Source organism: Erpetoichthys calabaricus, chromosome 1, assembly GCF_900747795.2.
Source record: "Erpetoichthys calabaricus chromosome 1, fErpCal1.3, whole genome shotgun sequence".
NCBI lineage: Eukaryota > Metazoa > Chordata > Cladistia > Polypteriformes > Polypteridae > Erpetoichthys > Erpetoichthys calabaricus.
This window is the reverse complement of record NC_041394.2, coordinates 247,407,631-247,429,074: the sequence shown is the minus strand read 5'-3', so window position 1 is coordinate 247,429,074 and position 21,444 is coordinate 247,407,631. Positions and strand designations below refer to the sequence as shown.

Here is a 21,444-nt window from a genome sequence, read left to right as displayed (position 1 = left end):
TCATATTCTACCTTAATAATTAAGTTAATATGAGATTTCAGGAAGTACAGTCAATTGACTGTAGAATAAAAGTTACATTTCAGACATAGCTAAATCACCATGATATGTTTTTTATTTTTTTAAACATGTCTGCTTATGTTATTCAATATTTTATTCAGATGTTGACATCCACATCTCACAAAGTCAATAATTATATGAATAATTAAACTGCGGCATCAACACCAGATCCTTCAGTCAGCCTTTAGTTTATATAGCAACATTTGCATAAGAAAGTATTATCAAATCTTCTTTAAAGCATTCTTTCATGATTCCCAGAAAGAGAAATGACTTATATTCCAGGGGCAAGTAAAAATGTAAAGTTATATTTGTGATTTATTTTAGGGAAAAGAAGGAGCAACAGTGGAACCATGGGAAGATGCTAACTACCGGGTTTATAAAGTCACAGATCGCTTTGGATTTCTTCAGTAAGTTGTTTTTTTTTCCTTAGTACTTGTGTATTGCTTTTAAGGGATGTCATTTTTTAAAACTTACTATTTAATTAATGTTATATACAAAAAAAGCAATTTGACATTTATGAGATGGATACTTGTCAAAACCTTTTCCTTTATTATTTTCCTTTCCTTTTACCCCTGAGGTTTGTGTGGAGAAGTGATTACTGACACTGGACAAGAGAAATATACAATATTACCCCACTTTGTGTTTTATATAAGTACTATAATTAGAATGCATTATAACCAGAATGAATTCAAGTTTACAATACTGGTTTCCAAATAAAATCTGTGTGTGTGTATATGTGTTCCAAAACAAGTATGTACTGATACAGTGGTGTTGGGAAGAGGTAGGGGCTTCCAAGACTTAAGCCCTGATCTATTGTATCCAGCCTCTGATCTTTTTTCGATTATGCACCTGATTAATGGTAATAATAAGCCCCATATCATTTTGTCTATCATATACAATTTGCAAACTGATCAATATTACACTATTATATGAATATGCTTGAAACATGTACATGGCCCTGATGGATAGTTTAATCAATTTTTTAATAAAGCTTTACCCATTCAAAAAAACAATATGGCCATAGGCTTCTCAAAATGTCAACAATGAACAAAGTTGTGTTGCTTACTATGGTTTGAAACTACAAGAAAAGAAAAAGGTATACCTGGACATTTAGAACGTTGGGGAAGATTTGACAAGAGAGTTGGAGGTACATAACTGATGTACTCTGAATTTACCATTTTATGTGTTTATTTTGGGTTCTTCCAGTAAACATTTCCTAAGATAATTTAGTCATTGTCCATTTAGTTGTATATGTGTTGCTATAAGATAACTTTCAAAAATCAAAAAGGTGGAAATGAGCATGACAATGCCAACACCTAATGTACAGTGCATGCTTACTGCAGTTGCTGAACAGTGACATTCAGGAAATGTGATGGTAAAATCATGCCAAAATCACATAATATATGTAAACCAAGCTGAGAAATGTAAAGCTATGAGTCATTAACCAGAAAGTTTTAAACACTAACAAACACAAGCCTTGTAGTCCATAATGTTGCAGGTGGTTGGTTTAATCTGCATGATCACAAGTGAATCTACGCCTTTTTAATGTTGTCCTCTACTATCCAATCTGATTGTGAGAAAGAAAGCAAGCTCTGAGGCTGAATCAGGTGCTAGGATTGATGTTATTGACTGGTAATTTTGTGAGCTGTTTTATGCAAACTTCTACAAATGTGTGATTTGATTTTAATACTGAGATTGTCAGATTGTTTCTCATAATACACAGTATTTCTTGTAGTTTGCTCAATCACAGGTTGGATTACATTCATACTTCACACGAGTCGCTCCAGGGTTCACTTGGTAATACACCAGCTCAACCACTTTCAAAGGGTCTTAGTTCAGTTGTTTTGGTCTGCACCAAAATACGATTGGCGTGTTCACATCTAACTTAATGATTCTGACTATGGGGGCTCAAAAAAAAAAAGTGTCCCATGAGCTAAGTGTAAAAGCGCCTTTAGATTGGTTGAGGTTTCAATCTGTAAACTAAAACACTGTACTGAGAGGTGCTCAGGGTTATAAAGTGTAGCATCATGACGTGGCACATACTGTGTCTTGGGAGATAGGACCTAGCAAAAATATTGTGCACCCTAGCCCCCCACAGCAACTCAGTAACAAAATGTTAAAGCTACAAAATGGAGATGCAATTCACTTAAAATGAAATAGCAAATATACTTTATTTATTCCAAACTAAATCATTAATAAAAAGTACATACATTGAAATATTCCTTGGAGTTAGAACTCTCAAATGATCTATAACAGGGCAATGAAAAAAAATTAATATGATACAAAAGAAAATCTAAAAAACGTGTCCCAGTTTAGAGAAATGACATAGTTATTGTAACTGTGCCACTTCAGCACACAAAGATGAGAAAGAAACAAAAGAAAAATCTTAATGTGATCAATATGATGGTCACAGTTGCATTTAAAAAGCAGATACCAATGCTGTATGAAATGCCTCCCACTAGCTGTTCTAACAAGTAAAGGGTCCTTGATTGAAATGTTAAAGTTCATGTGTTCTGTCAGCCAGAAGGTACTGAAACCTAGCTCCTTTCCCCCTCTGGCCTCTCTCTAACTCTCTCTCTTATACTATATATGCAGGACTACCTGTCCTCTAATACCTTGGAGAGTATTGTAGACGTCCAAGCAGGGAGCCATCTCCCTGTCTTCTCAATACTGATGTCCCACCTTTTGCTGTTCTTTGGCACTCAGGACATACAGTGGTGTGAAAAACTATTTGCCCCCTTCCTGATTTCTTATTCTTTTGCATGTTTGTCACACAAAATGTTTCTGATCATCAAACACATTTAACCATTAGTCAAATATAACACAAGTAAACACAAAATGCAGTTTTTAAATGATGGTTTTTATTATTTAGGGAGAAAAAAAATCCAAACCTACATGGCCCTGTGTGAAAAAGTAATTGCCCCCTTGTTAAAAAATAACCTAACTGTGGTGTATCACACCTGAGTTCAATTTCCGTAGCCAACCCCAGGCCTGATTACTGCCACACCTATTTCAATCAAGAAATCACTTAAATAGGAGCTGCCTGACACAGAGAAGTAGACCAAAAGCATCTCAAAAGCTAGACATCATGCCAAGATCCAAAGAAATTCAGGAACAAATGAGAACAGAAGTAATTGAGATCTATCAGTCTGGTAAAGGTTATAAAGCCATTTCTAAAGCTTTGGGACTCCAGCAAACCACAGTGAGAGCCATTATCCACAAATGGCAAAAACATGGAACAGTGGTGAACCTTCCCAGGAGTGGCCGGCCGACCAAAATTACCCCAAGAGCGCAGAGACGACTCATCCAAGAGGTCACAAAAGACCCCAGGACAACGTCTAAAGAACTGCAGGCCTCACTTGCCTCAATTAAGGTCAGTGTTCACGACTCCACCATAAGAAAGAGACTGGGCAAAAACGGCCTGCATGGCAGATTTCCAAGACGCAAACCACTGTTAAGCAAAAAGAACATTAGGGCTCGTCTCAATTTTGCTAAGAAACATCTCAATGATTGCCAAGACTTTTGGGAAAATACCTTGTGGACTGATGAGTCAAAAGTTGAACTTTTTGGAAGGCAAATGTCCCGTTACATCTGGCGTAAAAGGAACACAGCATTTCAGAAAAAGAACATCATACCAACAGTAAAATATGATGGTGGTAGTGTGATGGTCTGGGGTTGTTTTGCTGCTTCAGGACCTGGAAGGCTTGCTGTGATAGATGGAACCATGAATTCTACTGTCTACCAAAAAATCCTGAAGGAGAATGTCCGGCCATCTGTTCGTCAACTCAAGCTGAAGCGATCTTGGGTGCTGCAACAGGACAATGACCCAAAACACACCAGCAAATCCACCTCTGAATGGCTGAAGAAAAACAAAATGAAGACTTTGGAGTGGCCTAGTCAAAGTCCTGACCTGAATCCAATTGAGATGCTATGGCATGACCTTAAAAAGGCGGTTCATGCTAGAAAACCCTCAAATAAAGCTGAATTACAACAATTTTGCAAAGATGAGTGGGCCAAAATTCCTCCAGAGCGCTGTAAAAGACTCATTGCAAGTTATCGCAAACGCTTGATTGCAGTTATTGCTGCTAAGGGTGGCCCAACCAGTTATTAGGTTCAGGGGGGCAATTACTTTTTCACACAGGGCCATGTAGGTTTGGATTTTTTTTTCTCCCTAAATAATAAAAACCACCATTTACAAACTGCATTTTGTGTTTACTTGTGTTATATTTGACTAATGGTTAAATGTGTTTGATGATCAGAAACATTTTGTGTGACAAACATGCAAAAGAATAAGAAATCAGGAAGGGGGCAAATAGTTTTTCACACCACTGTATACAGATCATACTGCCCCTTAGCAACTCTGCAATACTTTTGTTAATGTTAAGCTGCAGACAATTATTTCTGGTACCAAGATACAAAAGTTTTCCAGCCCTCTGCTGTAGTCTGTCTCATCCTATTTATCAATACACCCCAAGCAGAGTATCTAACTGTTGTGTTTCACTCAGACTCCCCCTGTGCAGTTTTCTGCTTTCTTAGTGCCATCCCTAGTCAAAGTATGCTACTGCCTGTGGTATTTGTTAATGCTTTATTCTTCCCATATTTAAAAAGCATATAAACTGCAGATGAGTCCAGGCCATATCTGTCTCTGACTTTTGAATTCCAAGAAACAATCACTAAACATGGGTGTACCCTCTCTCCCTCCCATCCATTTGCCCACAGACTGTAGCTGTGTGTGGGTGTACAAGCAAGCTGTACTGGGAATAAATAATCCTTCCTAGTAAGGGAGCAGATAGGCAGGAAAATACAGGTGCTATGAAACAAACTGCACTCATTTTCTGTCTTGGGTACCTTATAATTCCAATCTCCCTTCATACAAATTAAAACTTTATTTTAACTGTCCTTTTCACTATCTTACATGTGTTATATTGAAATATTGAAGCAGTGTCTAAATAAGATTAAAATCAATATGGGCAACAAAAGAGTGTTATCAGCTTATGTCATGATACACCTACTGTACTGTAGGTTCTTCATACCATAATTTTCTACCGAGACAATTACTTTTCATAGCTACAAGTGCTTGACATATAAATAATAGCAGTTGTTACTAGGTAGCCAGTTAATTAGCTACAGAATGATTTTATCCTCCTGGAGATGAAAAAAGAATTTCATGAAAACTAATTATAGTCATCCGTGATAATATGAAACCTGCAAAGTTAAGGTTTGCGGCAAATGCTTATTATTTGATAAATTTAAAATGATGCAATTGATGCGACATTCATTGTATAATTTTTCTTTTAATTTGGAAAGCATTTAAAACTACTTTATTTAAGTGGTTAGTGTAATTGTGACAAACTCAGGATATCACAGTAACAGTGTGCTGCATTTAATATTAGTGGGATCAAAAAAAAAAGTCTTCCTATAAACAAGGCATAGTTTACAAATTTTAATTTATATTTATATTGGTGAGGTGGTTGCAACTGAGAGGTGACACTATTGAGCACTCACGGGACAATGCAAACTCCTGAAAACAAAGCCTAAACAGATTTATTTTGTGTGTCCGTAACAGAGGATGGTAGACTTAATGAGAGTATTGTGCACTTTGGGGATTTGTTATCCCAGAAAAATAAGTACAGTATACCGGAAGGCAAGGGAGAACAACTGCCCATTGGACAGGAATTCCTTGGCCATACTGAGGACAGTATGAGGGTTTCCTGATTATTCATGATTTCCTACTGGACCGTGGGAAGTTCAGGCAAATTGTGAGATGCCCTCTAATCATTAGTTGGTACTCAGAAATGCATGAATACCCATGGCTGCAACAGAGATCCTCTAGGCATACCTCCTCAGGAGTTGCTCCTCTCCAACCAATCCAGTGAGCTTGTAGATGAGAATAGATTTAGAGGAAGAGGAGGAGAGGGCAGTGTGAAAGAGAAGATGCATGGTGTTTGGAGGGAGATAAGATGAGAGGGATATTTTGTGCATGTGAGAAAGCAAATTAGCCACCTCACAGAGTAGACAGTCCACCACTTGAAAGGTCCAACCGGGAGCATTAGACTTTATTGTATTTTTGGATGCATTATCCTTGTATCATTACCTAGAGCCCACATCATCCATCCATCCATTTTCCAACCCGCTGAATCCGAACACAGGGTCACGGGGGTCTACTGGAGCCAATCCCAGCCAACACAGGGCACAAGGCAGGAACCAATCCCGGGCAGGGTGCCAACCCACCGCAGGCCCACATCATGTAGCAAAAAAAAAAAAATCAATAAACAAGTAGAAGACTTAGACAGATGTGTGACCCTGCACAAGTCATTTCACTCGCCTGTGCTCCAATTGGAAAAATAAAAGAAATGTAACCAATTGTATCTCAAATGTTGTAAGTTGCTTTGGATAAATGTAAACATAAACAAGATGCCAGATAAACTAATGGGCACAGTAAAGAAGAAAATTTTAGTTGAATTTGGGTAATCACCCGGTGTTAAGAGAACAAAAATGGTATGGAACTCTGAAGCCATTTTCCACCATAGGTTCATGCGTTTTTCATTTGAATTCAATAGCATAGCCGTTAAAAAAAAGAAAATCTTCAAGTGCCAAAACACAGTTTCCACTTTTTTCACTGCTTAAAATTGACAAAACATCAATACCTTGAGTTCATCATTGATTCAGTGATAGAATGTTTAAATTACTGTTTGGGATCCAAGTAAAATGTAGTGTGATAAAAAATATCAAGTGAATGAGTCCATTTTGTTGAGCCAGTCTGGCTGCCTTTTTTGACTTTAAAGATGTTGTGAACTATAATTTGGTGTATATTGGTGATGGAGAATGAAATACAAGGAGGTTAACTTTGGATTTTCTTTTTTACAGCATAATACATTTCTGTCTTACCCCATGTAGCAGATGCTGGGAAGTCAGTACTGTTATTTGAAAAATTTCCATTTGATGGCAAAATGGTAGAGAGGCACCTTGCAACCTTCAGCCACTTATTACCCCAATGTTTCTGTGCTTCATTCATCAATAACCTGGCCAGTGATATATCGTAATGGCTTGAGTCATTGCACTTCAAACCAGAATGTTAACAGTTCAACCCTAACCACTGACTTCAGAGCAAGTCACTTAACTCCTCTCTTCTCGAAGTATGTAAACAATTCAAATGTGTCCTGATCTTGCAAGTTTATGACTGCAGAATGAACTGTCGTGCCTTATTATTCCTTCAAATTATGAAGGCAACATTTTTTTTTCCTACTGTAGCTCGTTTGAGTGAGACTTTGTGGTATATCTATATTGCCCAATTATTTTTGTAAATAATTTAAATAGAAAATGTCCATTGAAAATCAAGAAAAAATGTCCTGTCGTCAGACAAGACTAGGGATAAATGCTTTGACTTCAACTCAAAGTAATATACAGTATGTGGCACAAAACAATCTCTCCCAGAATCCCTTGAATCATTATCACTACAATGAAGCATGGTGATGGAAACATAATGTTGTGTTGGTCCTTCAAATCAGTAGGTACTGGATAACTTGTCAGTGCTGAAGGAAAGGTATATAGAGCGTACTACTGGAAATAATGCAAGAGAGCTTGTTTGATTCAATTAACAAAGAGAGCCATTACAGAACAATTAACTTTAGGCAGGATAAGTACTGGGCTCAGTTAAGTTTGGAGTGGCTCAAGAGGGGAAAAGGGATTATCCTTGAATGACCCAGTCAAAGTCCTGACCTCAAGACCCCATTAAGAATCTATGGCATGATTTGAAATGGTATCTAATAATCACCATCCTGGACAGCTGAATGAGCTGTAGCATCTGTGGCAATAAGAATTGGAAAAAAATCCATCCAAACAAGTAAGCAATTCTGACAAATATCTGTTCCAAAAACTTTAACTTGTCATTGTGACAAATAAAGTAGAGCATCAGTTGAGTGAGTCTGCTAACAAATAACTGATTTTTTTTTTTTTTTATTCTGGAGCATCTTGAGTTTGAAACCAAAATGCAGGTGGGCAAAATATTTACAAGTGTGATCCAGAATCCAGCTAGGCCCTTTTGTATTCTTTGAGGCCATCTGTGAGACTTTAGGATTCAATCTACCATCTCACATCACAAAGTATGTTTAAAGTTATCAACAAAATATCTTTGAGAATTTACGAACCATCCTCTTTATTTATTTATTGATTTAGTTATTTATTACAAAACACAATAATGGCAATGTCCACATTCCTGTTGTGTTATGTATAGAAAAGAGTTACTGCTTAAGCAATTTTCATGACTTACACTGATAATTGTTTCAAAAGGTAAGTGTTTCTTTTGCAAACAAGTGTTCTGGCAAACTAATGTGTTTTTTTTCTTTTTAATAGTGAGGATGAACTTCCTTCATATGATTCAGTTGAAGAAAAGGTAAATAGGATTTTTAGACTCCCATAATCAATATACTTGGAATAACTTTACTGCCGAAAAATATTTAATGTGCACATTTATGTTAATTTTTCATATATATTTAGATATGTTTAAAATATAAATTTCCTAACACAAAAAAACTGTCCTATTTTAGAAAATATGCTACATTTGTCTTTTTTATTTTAAAATCTCAGTGTCTGGGGTTGTTTTTGGCTCTGAGGCTAGAGATCTGCACTGGCAATCGGAAGGTTGCCGGTTCGAATCCCGTCAATGCCATTAGGGACTCTGCTCTGTTGGGCCCTTAAGCAAGGCCCTTAACCTGCAATTGCTGAGCGCTTTGAGTAGTGAGAAAAGCGCTATATAAATGCAAAAAATTAAAAAAAAAAAAAATTATTATTAAATTATTAAAGTCAAATGGTTATGTGCGAGTGGAATAGTCAAAAGTGTTTGTCACAAAAAAATAAAAAAGGTTTGCATTTAGAGCAATAATTTAACTGTCATACAGAATGCATCTTTTACAAGGAATTTCATTCTTACTGCTTTAAATATTGGATGACTGTTCATCTTTCTCTTATGAGAGTTTGGTCAACTCAGTTGTCTTGTTTAACGCAAACAGCCACCTGTTTCTTCACTTTCAGGATATGTGTTGTTTCACATTACAGCATATTTTATTAAAAATCTACTGATGTTTTATAAAAATGGGGCAAACACATCTGGAACAAACCGTCAACTTATGTTTTTGAAGTGGAGAACTTGACAGGTTTTAAAAACCTAGGATGAGACATTGCAACAACCTAACAGTCCTGTTTACATTCTTAACGGTAACAACATGTGTTTCATGTGTGCCTTAAATAAACAGACAACAGAGTTTAAAACAAGAACTGACTAATTCTTGTCAGTGTGTTTTCAAAAAGTCACCACTTCGTGGACTACCACATGTCGTAGTGTTATTTATTTGAAGTAAAGCCCCATGATAAACTATTGTTGTTGTAAATGACAATGCTTTTCCAGTAACTTAGGAACCAGAATAAAGCTAATGGCCCAATTCCTTTTTTTTTAATTTAAACAAGTAAAACCTATAAAGAAGGCATTACTTGTACATTGATTACATCAGATCTAATTGGCAGATAGTTGGGTCCTTAACCACATAAATGATATACCGTAGAGGAAATTGTGGTGGTGATCCATGTTTTATGCTTTTATGCACTTGCTGCACAAGACATTTGTTACTGCTGACCTCCAACTTACAACTCTATTCATTTCTATGCCCTACTTCTTTATAGATCAAAAACACATTACACAATGACTTGCACTTTTGCATAGTTTTGTATAAAAAGTGAGTGTTACACAAAACAAAAGAAATCCAACCATGAAAGTGAGTGCTTCAGAATGTAATGTGAAGAAGTAACGCTCCAGGCTTGTTATCTTCATGATGACATTGGCTATAACCACTAAGTGCCATTAACTTCACTACAGCCATGTAGAGGCTGGCACAGGTACCACATAAACAGTGGTTACCAGCTCAGAGGAGAAATGTCACATTTATTGAAAAATATGGAAAAACATAATGAAAAGACAAACAATCCACTTCCTGATTGCTACCAGACAAGAGGCATAATCTTTTACTACCTGAAATGCTCTCATGAAGATATTTTTGAAAAAATGAACAACACTAGCTGTTCAATCCATGTAGTACATGTACTGTACTTAATCCACTGCAGAAAATGCCCTTCTGTTGGTTTTTGTTAATTGAGTAATTGCAAAATTCAGTCTTTTAATGCAGTTTGCTGTAAAATGTAGTTGTGTGTGTGTGTGTGTGTGTGTGAATAATATATGTAAATAATAAAAGATTTTTAGATGTGTGGCTACTCGCACTAAAAAGACTAAGAATAAATCAGGTGTTTTATAAGAAAAGTTATACTTGCATTAATAATAACATTATGTAAAGATTAATGTCTAAATAGGATGTCTTTAGTATTTTAATGTGCATCTTAATATTTTGAGTGTGAAAACTACAAAATTAAAATATGTGTTTTGCCAGCAAAAAATACAAGAAATTGAAAGGACTACAAAATGGTTGAAGATGATAAAGAGTTGGGATAAATACAAGAACAGTGAAAAGGTAAAAGTGAATTATTCTGCATGAATTTAATTTGCATTTATAGGAAGGGTTTTAAAGAGGAACACAAAATAATTGCATTTTGAGATGTTTGCTTTGACATTTGTTGTTGTTTTTTTATTTCTTCAAAATTTTCTGCTTATGTGACAAGAATGATTTAAATTACCCCCAAAATAAAGATCTCCAGAATGGAAAACAACAGGATTAGGCATTATTCTTTGACTGTGGACCTCATTTCATTTTTATTAAATCTGTTGCTCTTTAACCTGGGAGCCTAAATCTGCAGCCTGATGGCAACAACTGAAATTTAGAAAAAAAAAAAGTATGGATATTCATACCGATTGCTCAATGCCAGATAGAAGACAGCTTTCTCAAGATATTTGTGTTTGTATGACTGTAACAGAATTAGTAAACTGAAGATATTTTTTTTAAACAGTCCCTTATTTAAATCATCTTTGAATTCAATTTCTTTGTGGCTTTTGCCTCTTGATAACAGTATATGGTGTTTTAACAATTGATTGATGTCAGTCTACTTACTACCTGCATGTCGAGTACTTTGATTGTCTTTTTAACATTCTGTGACCAGTTTCTCAAGCTATCCTGTGCCCTTTCAGTGTCTAAATGGCATGTTAACATTTTCCCTTGTATGTGTTGGTTTTCCTTCAGGCACTCCAGTTCCTCCCTTCACATCCTCCAAATACATGCTAATTCCAAATTCACCCTGTGTGGGTGTGTGTGAGAATTAAACCTGTAATACATTTTTTACATGGCTCAGACTTGGTTCCATTGTCTTGAGATGGGCTCCAATCCCTTGCAACAATAAAATGGATTTAAACACACTGTTGTGTTATGTTATGACTTCATTACCTTTCCTGAAGAATTAGTCTTGCTTTAATTTGATTAATGTAAAGTGTAAATGTACATTTTTTTAATAGTGATCAAATCAAAAGAACATTAGTAATAGTGGAACTCCAGTTCCACAAAGAGATTATTCAAGTATCACTGACCACAAAGGAGTACTGTAAACAGCCGAGCAGTCCATTGCAGGGTACATTCATACAGCACACCTACAATCATTAACACTAGGCAAATTTAGAGCAACAAAGGAATGTAACCTGCACATCTTTGTAAGGAAACCAAAGAATCTGAAGAACACTCACAAAGACATAGGTAAAACTTGCAAACTCGACAAGGAGCTGAATCTAAGAGTATAGAGATGTGAGCAAGCAGTACTCACAAAAAAATGTAGCCAACAAAGCCTATTATTGTCAGGGATGCCATTATACCTAACCATACATGTTTCTTACATTTCTTATCCTGTATCAGTCAAACACTTGTTTTTAGCAGTCCTTTTAAACATGTCGTTGTTTGTGACAAACTGTTCAAAATGCCAGACCATCAAACAAGTCACAAAGGCACCATACATAGAGTCTGTACAACACTCTGTGATCATGTAGCTTCCTTGTTTCCATCAGGAAGTGTTCTCTGAATAAGAAATTGTTTGGAACACAAAAATACACACATTGGAACATTGTAAGAAACAGTAACTTATTGGATGATGTCATAACTGCTTTAGGACATTGGGCTTAAAAACAAAACAAATTTTGATTTGTTACTTTTGCTTTTGTTTGGTCTGCATTTACTCTTCCCTATCTAAGATCCTGATGTTTTGAATAGAAAAGAGAAGAGAGCTGCATGCTATTCCTAGCTATGGTCATACTTTTTGATTCTTTTAAAATTTCTGTCCTCTTTACCATCTCTCCTCCTCCTTCAAAAAAGCCTTTACATTCTAAAATTAGCTGCTGTCTCCACAAGAGTAAAAGCTGATAAATGTAGATGAATCAGTGTATTCTTAAATTTGGTGCCTTCTAAGAAGTGTATTTTTCTAAGACTTAGGAATATTTGTGATTTCTATCAACAAAGCACATTAATTAACATTTTTAAAACAATGCTGCTAGGCCATGCGAATTTGCTTAGTTTCGAGTTCACTGGTTAAGAATAGCCTTTTCTCATTTAAGATTAATAATTATAATAATAATACCTTTTATTTATATAGGCTTCCCCATGCTCAGGGCTTGACACGTTAAATGCTTTCCACTTTCCATGTACCATGGCAAATCTCAATATCTTGGCATACTGCTTAGGCTACTCTGCATTTTATTCAAGATCTCCTTTTGGGGTGCTTATAGCATATGGCTGCAGTACTGCAAGCCAGCCATACCCTATGTCTTTCTCTTGGGTATACTGTTTCTTAATTTTACCATCTTTATCCATCAATAGGCATATGAAGATGATTTTTTTTTGTTTTCTACTGTGATGTCTTTTCTGTTAATTAAGACTCACCATAGCAACTGCTAAATTAAATTATTTATTAATGTAATGATAGATGGAAGTGTTAAATGCAATTGGCAAGGGCTATGCGATTTAATTTTTATGTACCAGTGTAGTTTGGATAAAGCAAAATTTCACTGGAAAGCTTTAAAAATTTGGGGGTTTATAACACAGCACCTTGTTATTCCATTCATTCATGTATCCATTTTCAATATGTGCATATCCATTTCAGGGCCCAGTTGACCAAAACTAATGACAACTTGATGCACACACTTAAATTTGCTTTTTATATATTATTATATTTAAGTATGTATATATCATTGTATTAAAATAAAGATAAGAAAAAATGGAAGTGTTAAAGACGACTGCTTTAGGATTTTGACTGAGCTGCCAAAAACACTATCATCTTTTGGCAGTTCCTTGCAAATTAGGACAGCTCACAAGTGCTCCTAAATCCTGTTTAGGAGTTGTTTCCTGTTTAAGAAAAGTTTCCTAAATTAGAAAAACTAAATTAGAAAAACTGATAAAATGCTATTACTTCTAGGAGTAGGACCAAATTTGTGTCATGAGCCCAGTTAGGACTGTTTTCCTCCTCTCAGATCCTTGATAAACCTTGTTTCAGTATGTCCCAACTGTCTCTTTTCTTTTTTTATTAGTATAATTTTTATGAATAATCTGTAAAAACCGTATAAATTAAAATGTAAGTGGACTGCAGAAATTTCAGCCATAAAATCATAACCTGTATTATCTTAAGCACTTGTTTTGTTTTGATCCTGTAACTGGAATGGAACAGAAACAAGCTCCCTTTTGATTTGAGCTTTGTTGTTTGGATCAAAGCATGGCAGTTGAATGGAGCAATAGTAAAGCCCAGTCTCTGCTCTCTTTTCCTTCCCTGTCCTCTCCATGTAGTGTTTGTTTTTTCTAACATTGCCATTGTTATGATTTCCAGTCTACCCCCTTATGTTTGTCACATTTTTCAAGACACATTTTGCTATATTAAAACACTTGTAAGCTTGCAAGGACACATTGTAACAAATATTATGAAAACAAAGCAGTTAGTACTCAAATGACACTCCTGCCTTTCTTTAGGAAATAACAGTATAAATCCCCCAAATAGGATATGTGGCAATGCCTAAGCAGACAGCATATGTTTGTATTTACTTGCATGTCACCCAACAAAGAATCAAAATGTATGTTGTGAGAGTGCAGGTAAAGTACAGTAACTGATATGCAACAGGAGATTACCTACATCAGGGGTGTTCTTTTTGCTCTGATACCCTATTTTTTGTTCAGCACAACAATCCAGATTGTGGACAGTTTAAATGTGACACATTCATTGTTGGGTCTTGTATAATGATTTTTTTTTTATCTGCATTCAACACAGTTCAGTGTTTAACTTTAGAACAAAGCTTTGATGATCTGGCATCCATCCAGGGTTGTTTTCTGCTTTCTTCTATTAGGAAGGATTCCATGTTTCTACAACCCTGTACTGCTCAATACTGGTTTCAAAAATGTATTAATTTGTGTGTGTATTTTAGGACAAAGAGTTCTAAAAGATTTTTTCCTTAGATTTAACCTGTATGTTTGAGATTGCAGGAGTCTGTAAGCCAATGGTTACAGCTAGTCACATGAGGAAAGTATGTTTCATATTCAAACTACACTACTGTACATCTTTTTTATTCTATCTTATACATTCTGTCATTAATTTTGCTGATGACACTATGATTGTAGGCCTGATCACCAACAATTTTGAGGTGGTTTATAGAAAAGAGAAAGATGCCTTCTGACATAGTGGTGCCAATAGAACAATCTCTCCTTTTAATATCAGTTAAACCATTATAGACATCAGTAGTCAAGAGGGAGACCACAAATCCATGTACCTCTGAGAGGTTGCTGTGAAGAGGCTCAGGACATCTAAAGTACTTGTTATTACCATTATCAGTGACCTGGAGTGAGCACAACACATCTCAGCTGTTCTACAGAAAGCTCATGAAGCTGTTTACTTCCTCAGATGTCTGAGTAAACCAACTTCTATAGGTGCAGAGTCAAATCCATCCTCACTGGTTGCATAACATGCAGGTATAGCACCTGCTAAGCTCAAGATCACAAAAACATTGCAGAACAGAGGTGAACAATAATAGGATAATGACAATTACCGAATACTTTAAACACCTGGATAACAATCATGTGGTGTGTAATTTTTTTGTTTGTTTTGTTGTTTTTTTGGTTAACTATATGGCAACACAGAATAAGTAAAATGATATAGCAAGTAATTAACAGGCAAGCAAATTCACATCCTGTTTTTTTTTTGTTTTTGCAAAATGAAACAAACAGAAAATAAAATATGTAGTACACCAGGTTACCCTGTTTAATGTCCAGAGAGGTGAGTTTGCAGAATTAATGCAATAAAGATCAAGTACATCGCAAGTGACGTGGAGTGGGCTCTTGCGTTACTTCAAAGCAATGCTTCCTGGTTGGAAGAAAGATTCAAACTTTTGATGAACCTCTTGTGAAGTGGTGCAATAATCTTCCTAATTCTAAACTAAACAGAAATTGTGCAGTGTCACATTCATAATTTTCCCTGTAATTTTAGTTGAGCCTTTATATTGGCATTTAATAGGTTTGTATTTTAATAGAAATGCCATTTTTCTATTATAAAGAACATAAACCACTGTTTACTGTATATTGCCATAATTGTCACTTTTGTCATCCAAAGTATTTTTTCCATATATTAACTACTTTTGGCTATTGTCTATCTTCCACCACAGTGAAGGCTGAAATCATCCTTTCCCAGTGAAACTTCTGACCAAATAGCACCATTGTATTGCATCCTTGCCCCCAAGTTCCCACTCAGATTGGTTTTTCAGGAAAGGTGGCAACATCATAGCCTTGTGTAGAACATCTCAAATCCAGAAGCGGTGGACAAAGTGGTATTTCTAGCTAAAAATATGTAAATTATATCATTCACTATGTAAACCTATTTCAGTCAGGGCCATAAATTTTTGGAAAGTGACACAATTTTCATAATTTTGGCTCTGTACGCCACCACAGTGAATTTGAAATAAAGCCATTATTATGTGATTGAAGTGTAGAATTTCAGCTTTAATTTAAGGGGATTACCAAAAATATCTCATGAGCTGTTTAAGAATGGCAGCCATTTTGCTGCATAGCCCACCAACCCCTCTAATTACAGGGGCTCAAAAGTATATGAACATTTGACTGAGAAGCTGTTCCATAGCCAAGTGGGAGCAGATTCCTCATTATTTCATTAACTATTATGCAGGTAAAAGTTCCAAGTGTAGAATTTGCATTTGGAAGCTGTCACTCTGAACTCCCAAAGAGCTGTCCATGAAAGTAAAAACAGTCCATCATTAGGATGAAAAAACAAAACAAACCCTTTAGAAAGATAGCAGAAACATGAGGATTAGTCAAATCAACCATTTGGTACATTCTTAAAAAGAAGGAACTTGCTGGTGAACTTTGTAATACCAGAACGTCTGGAAATCCATAGAAGACAACACTGCTGGATGATTGCAGAACTCTGCCCTTGGTGAAGAAGAACCCCTTCACAACATTTAACCAAACCAAGAACACCCTCCAGGAGGTAGACCTATTATTATTGCCAAAGTCTACAATCAAGAAAAGATTTCATGAAAGTAAATACAGAGAATTTACCACAATGTACATACCGTTGGTAAACCTCAAGCATAGGAAGGGTAGATTAGACTTTGCCAGAAAACATTTTTTTAAAACCTGTCCAGTTCTTGAGCAATTTTCTTCAGACAATGGATTTTAAGAGAGTGTGGAGAAGAGTCCGTCACTAGTGTTTATTAATGATACAAGTAAGCCCGCGATTCGCTAGCGAATCGGAAATCCAAGAATGGCAATCAGTTTCTGTTCCGTCCGATATTTGGATGGATGACATATCATGGAGGGTGGGTGTGTCTGGGGAAATGTCATTTAATTAAATAAGCATATCTGTACTAAAGCAGTTTCGTTTTGTGGAGACGTGATTCTGTTGCCTTTGCTGACACCGACTGCTGGCAGAGTGGAGCACAGCAAGTTTAGTTAACAGGATGTGGTGTTCGTGTGCCAGCCGCTGGGTTTGAGTCTGTGACCGTTATGTGATCTATATTACTGGCACAGTGGATTAAAGCAAGTGCAGTGAACAGGTTGTGTTGTTTGGGCGCCACCTACTGACTCTGGGAAGCCGCTGCATTTGACTCTGGGGTGTGCGCCACGGCGTAATATGCGCCTTGGTGGGAAGCCGCTGCGTGATGAAATATCATGGAGGGTATATGCGGTGGTGTGGGCGGTCACGTCCGGGCGGCTGTACAACCTGGCATGCACGCTTTACCTCAGGTTTAGTTCACAGGTCGTAGGCATGGTAAAGTTTCCATTTATTTCAATAACCCTATTTGAACTAAAGCGGTTTCTTTGTGTGGGCGCCTTCGTTCATTGTTTGTATCCATGCGGGCTCGTGTTTGTATCACTAATCATTGAGCTCCCTCCATTTGGATACGTGCCTCCTTTGCCTGTGCTGTGTCAAAAGCGCGTTGTGGGCGCGCTCGTTCATTGTGTTTAGCCATACAGGGTCGTTTTGTATTTCCGTTAGTTGAGCTCTTTCATTGTGGAGCCGTGATGTCTTTGCTTCTGGTGTGTGTGAAGCTCGTTGTGGGAGCCTTCTGGCACAGTGGAGTAGAGCAAGTGTATTTTACAGGTTGTGTTGTGTGGGCGCCACCTACTGACTCTGGGAATCCGCCGCGTTTTGGGAAGCTGCTGCGTTTGACTGTACAGGTTGTGTTGTTTGGGCGCTCAGAGGTTGTGTTGTTTGGGCGCCACCTACTGACTCTGGGAAGCCGCCGCGTTTTGGCAGCGTTTGACTCAGGACTCTGGGGCGGGCGCCAAGGCTGCAGTGCGCATGCGCTTCGGTGCGTCCACCGTGCATAAATTAACTGTGGTTTAGTAAGATAGATGACTGCTGGCAGAAGTAGCAGGTTGAATTCTAAAGTGCATAGGTCTATATTATCTGCCAGTTGCTGCAAAACCAATAGGATGACGCTACATAAGACAATGAGCCAAAATATACTGCGAAAGAAAACCCAGTTTTCTTCAAAGAGAAGAAGTGGAATATTCTTCAATGGCCAACTGACCTCCACTTAATTGGACATGCATTTCACTTACTGAAGATAAAACTGAAGGCAGAAAGTCCAATGAATAAGCAGCAACTGAAGACTGATGGCAGTATAGGACTGGCAAAGCATCACTAGAGTGGAAACCCAGCACTTGGAGATGTCCATGAGTTCTAGACTTCAGGCAGTCGTTGACTGTAAAGGATTTTCAACCAAATATTGAAAATTATCAGTATATTTATGATTGTTAGTTTGTACAATTAAGTAATAGTAAGTAATTACTTAAAAATGAGCATCATGAAATTAATATAATAAATAACAATTATTGATTTTGAATGATATGTAAAAATATATATCATGATAATACCTTTGGCCATATCACCCACCCAGTTAAGTGAGCTCGGAACATTGCTGTGGCACAGTTCTTTTCTGGTATATAACATGCTGACCTAGTACTGCAAACATTACTACTAAAGACCCTCAACATACCACCCAGTCACCATTAGCACTCAATCCTTTTCACACAGGGACTGGTTTTATCTTCAGGTCATAAGGGTACTCAACAGCCACTCATACTGGCAAGTTATTGATTGTTTATTGTATATATTGTATATAGCTTGCATCCCAAATATATTGTCATATTCATTGTCTTTTTGTGGGAATTGGGCAAGTTACAATTTCTTCGTTCTATGTACAGTAGATATGACAAACTTGAACTTACTAACTCTCTAAGAATTAATTAAATAATATCAAAAGAAAGCACTGCAACATTTAATTGGCTATACTCGCCAATGGAATCTTTGAAACCATTCTCACTTTATCTCTTTGTTTTTCTCCTTTGTAAATTAGGTTGCAAACAATGTTGTTCTTGTATTTTTTGGGTCTTTCAGCCAGCAAATGGTGAACCTTTCTCTTTTTTATAAGCTTTTCTGACACTCTGTCTAACAGATTTAACACCTCTCTTTCAGCAGTGTGACTCTGTGATTTCACAGGGTGTTAATAAGAGCAGCTGCAGAGTTACAGCAGTCTGAAGGCAATAAAAGGAAAGAAGGGCTATCGTGAACACCCCCCAATCAAGTTTAGGAAGATAAAACTCATGTTAAGATTCAAGACTGATCTAAGCAAAACTCTGAATCAACATAACTTGAACCATGGGCTCAAGTAACATTTCTGTTGCTTGGTCATCATATCATGAGCTTTGTAATACAATAGGTCATCTTAAAAGTTCATGTTGAGTGTAATATAATAGTGTGCTTGAACTCTATTCAGATCATGTCCTGCACTCTGTTGAGCCTTTACTTTGTATACACTTTATTTTTTTCTGACATAACTGGCAGATTAGAAGTCCTCTCCGGGCAGATGTGACCACAATTCTCTGTGCTTTTCAGCCTGATAGTTTATGCATATATTTGTAAACACTTAATTTAATAGCTTGTTTTGGACATTATATGAAGGATGAAATTGTGAATTTCAAAAGATACTTCTTGGGTGAGAATGACAGCTTGTTTGTTGTGCCTTAAAGAGTTTATTGACAGCCCTGTGTAAAAAATCAATAAAGACTGCCAAAACTGTATTTTTGTGTTTGTTTATAATGCTTTGCAATTACAATTTTATTTGTCTTGATTGTTCCTAAATAACCTAAACTATTTTTATAGAAATCTATAGTAAATATAATAATTTAACCAAGTGAATTTAAAAATGGTCCCGTTTATGTTTTCTGTGTTTAGCACAGATGAGCTCAAGCATAATCACTGCACTAAAAAGTGAGTTTAGTTGTGAGTGTGAGCAGCATTTCCTACTAAGGAAATATTAACAGAGGCCAGGGCTTTGCCATTCAAAGTATTTAAACATTATTGCTTTGACTTAATTGACCTGCTGTTCCAATTTTTGTTATTTATGTAATGAGAAGTGAATTACTTTGGAATTTATTTTGGGTTGTACCCAATAAAGTCAGTATGTTTAATTATTTATAACTAGTAATAAATATAATCAGTGGAATTACCCAGTGGTTAAATATACAGTATATCTCAAATTTACATCATTGATTGCTGTATCCTTATAAGAGTCATTGAAAACAGTACCCACATCTCCCATTTTCTCTTAGACGATTAACTCAAATACTGTTTTTTCTGGCCCATTTCCTTTAATTGTACAATAAAGCAATGGCATTGATGATAGCAGCATCTGTGTCATTCAGCATTTTGGCACTGCTAAATCACTAAAAGGGAAAAACACAATTTAGTTAGACAAAATGCTTTGAATATATAACCTTTCCTTGAGGAAGATTAAGCCAAGAATGATTATAACATCATTTAAGAAGTAATTGCTGCTTTTTTTTAATTTTTAAATTATTTGTTGTCATGTACCTTTTATGCACCACACACTGTGAGCAAATACACTTTTCTAGGAAGACAATTAAGGCATTTTATTTGACATACATATTTTTTATTTTGTACTTGAATCTGAGTGCTGAATTTATCTCTATTTATTCCAAATAAAGAAAAATCACATTATATGAATTAAGCATTATTTATCATTTGCATTTTTTATGAATACTTAATGTGCTCCCTGTCTTTTTTGCCAGTACATTTACCATCTGCCAATCCTCAATTCAATCAGATAAAAATAAAGAATTAGAGTAACTCAAGTGCCATTTCAACATGTGTGGAGAAAAGACAATGTGAAATAGTTGCTGTTAGTTGTGTGACATTACCTAGTATTTAGTTTGTTACAACACCTTGTCAAGTATCAAAATAAATCCATTAATGGAATCACTTAACATGTTTTTGATTCTATAAAGTTTTTTCATGTATGTGATTAAATTAGTATACCTGTTGGTGGCAATTGTTTCACCTTCCTGTGTACATTTCCACAGGTCTGGGTTGCACAGTTTAAGAAAAAGCTCCACTTCTACCTGAAGTTTGTCTCCTTTAAACTCAAGTTTTTATGCAGTTCTTTGTCTCTGTTGACCCCACCAACAGTATGCAAGTTCTCATTGGGGCCACTGTTTTCCAGCATTCCTGAAGAAGTATTTCTAATGAGTGGTCAGTACTGCCATAACAGAATAAACATGCTATACATGGGAGTAGTCAAGTACTGCAGTAGCTATAAAGAGACACATCCAACTATTTAGTGCATTAGAACTTCTCTACCCATTTGTAGCATTTATTGCACTGTATCATCCTTTTGTAAGTAGAGAAGATGAATGCCTTATGCTAACCATCTATTGTACTTGAATGCAAATAGGCTTTTCCATTTTGTTCCCTAAAGAGTACAATTACATATTATCTTGGAAATTAAATTGTTTTTGTTATTTTTTTTTTGTGTTCCCTGATGAATAGTTACAATTTAAACATCTAATTTTCAGTTTTATTACGATTTGAAAATGTTGAAAATACTCAATGTTATGCAGC

At 36.2% G+C, this 21,444-nt stretch overlaps 1 protein-coding gene across 3 annotated transcripts in view; it reads left to right on the top strand.

Annotated features, from left to right (window-relative positions):
- The window catches only part of usp6nl (USP6 N-terminal like), a 308,470-nt gene that overhangs the window by 201,882 nt on the left and 85,144 nt on the right, over positions 1–21,444 (top strand). For all 3 annotated transcript variants that reach the window (XM_028813853.2, XM_051935830.1, XM_028813845.2), the window contains 3 exons: positions 382–464; positions 8,410–8,449; positions 10,491–10,571. In XM_028813853.2, coding sequence (XP_028669686.1) covers positions 382–464; positions 8,410–8,449; positions 10,491–10,571 — 204 coding nt within the window. The remainder of the gene's footprint in view (positions 1–381; positions 465–8,409; positions 8,450–10,490; positions 10,572–21,444) is intronic.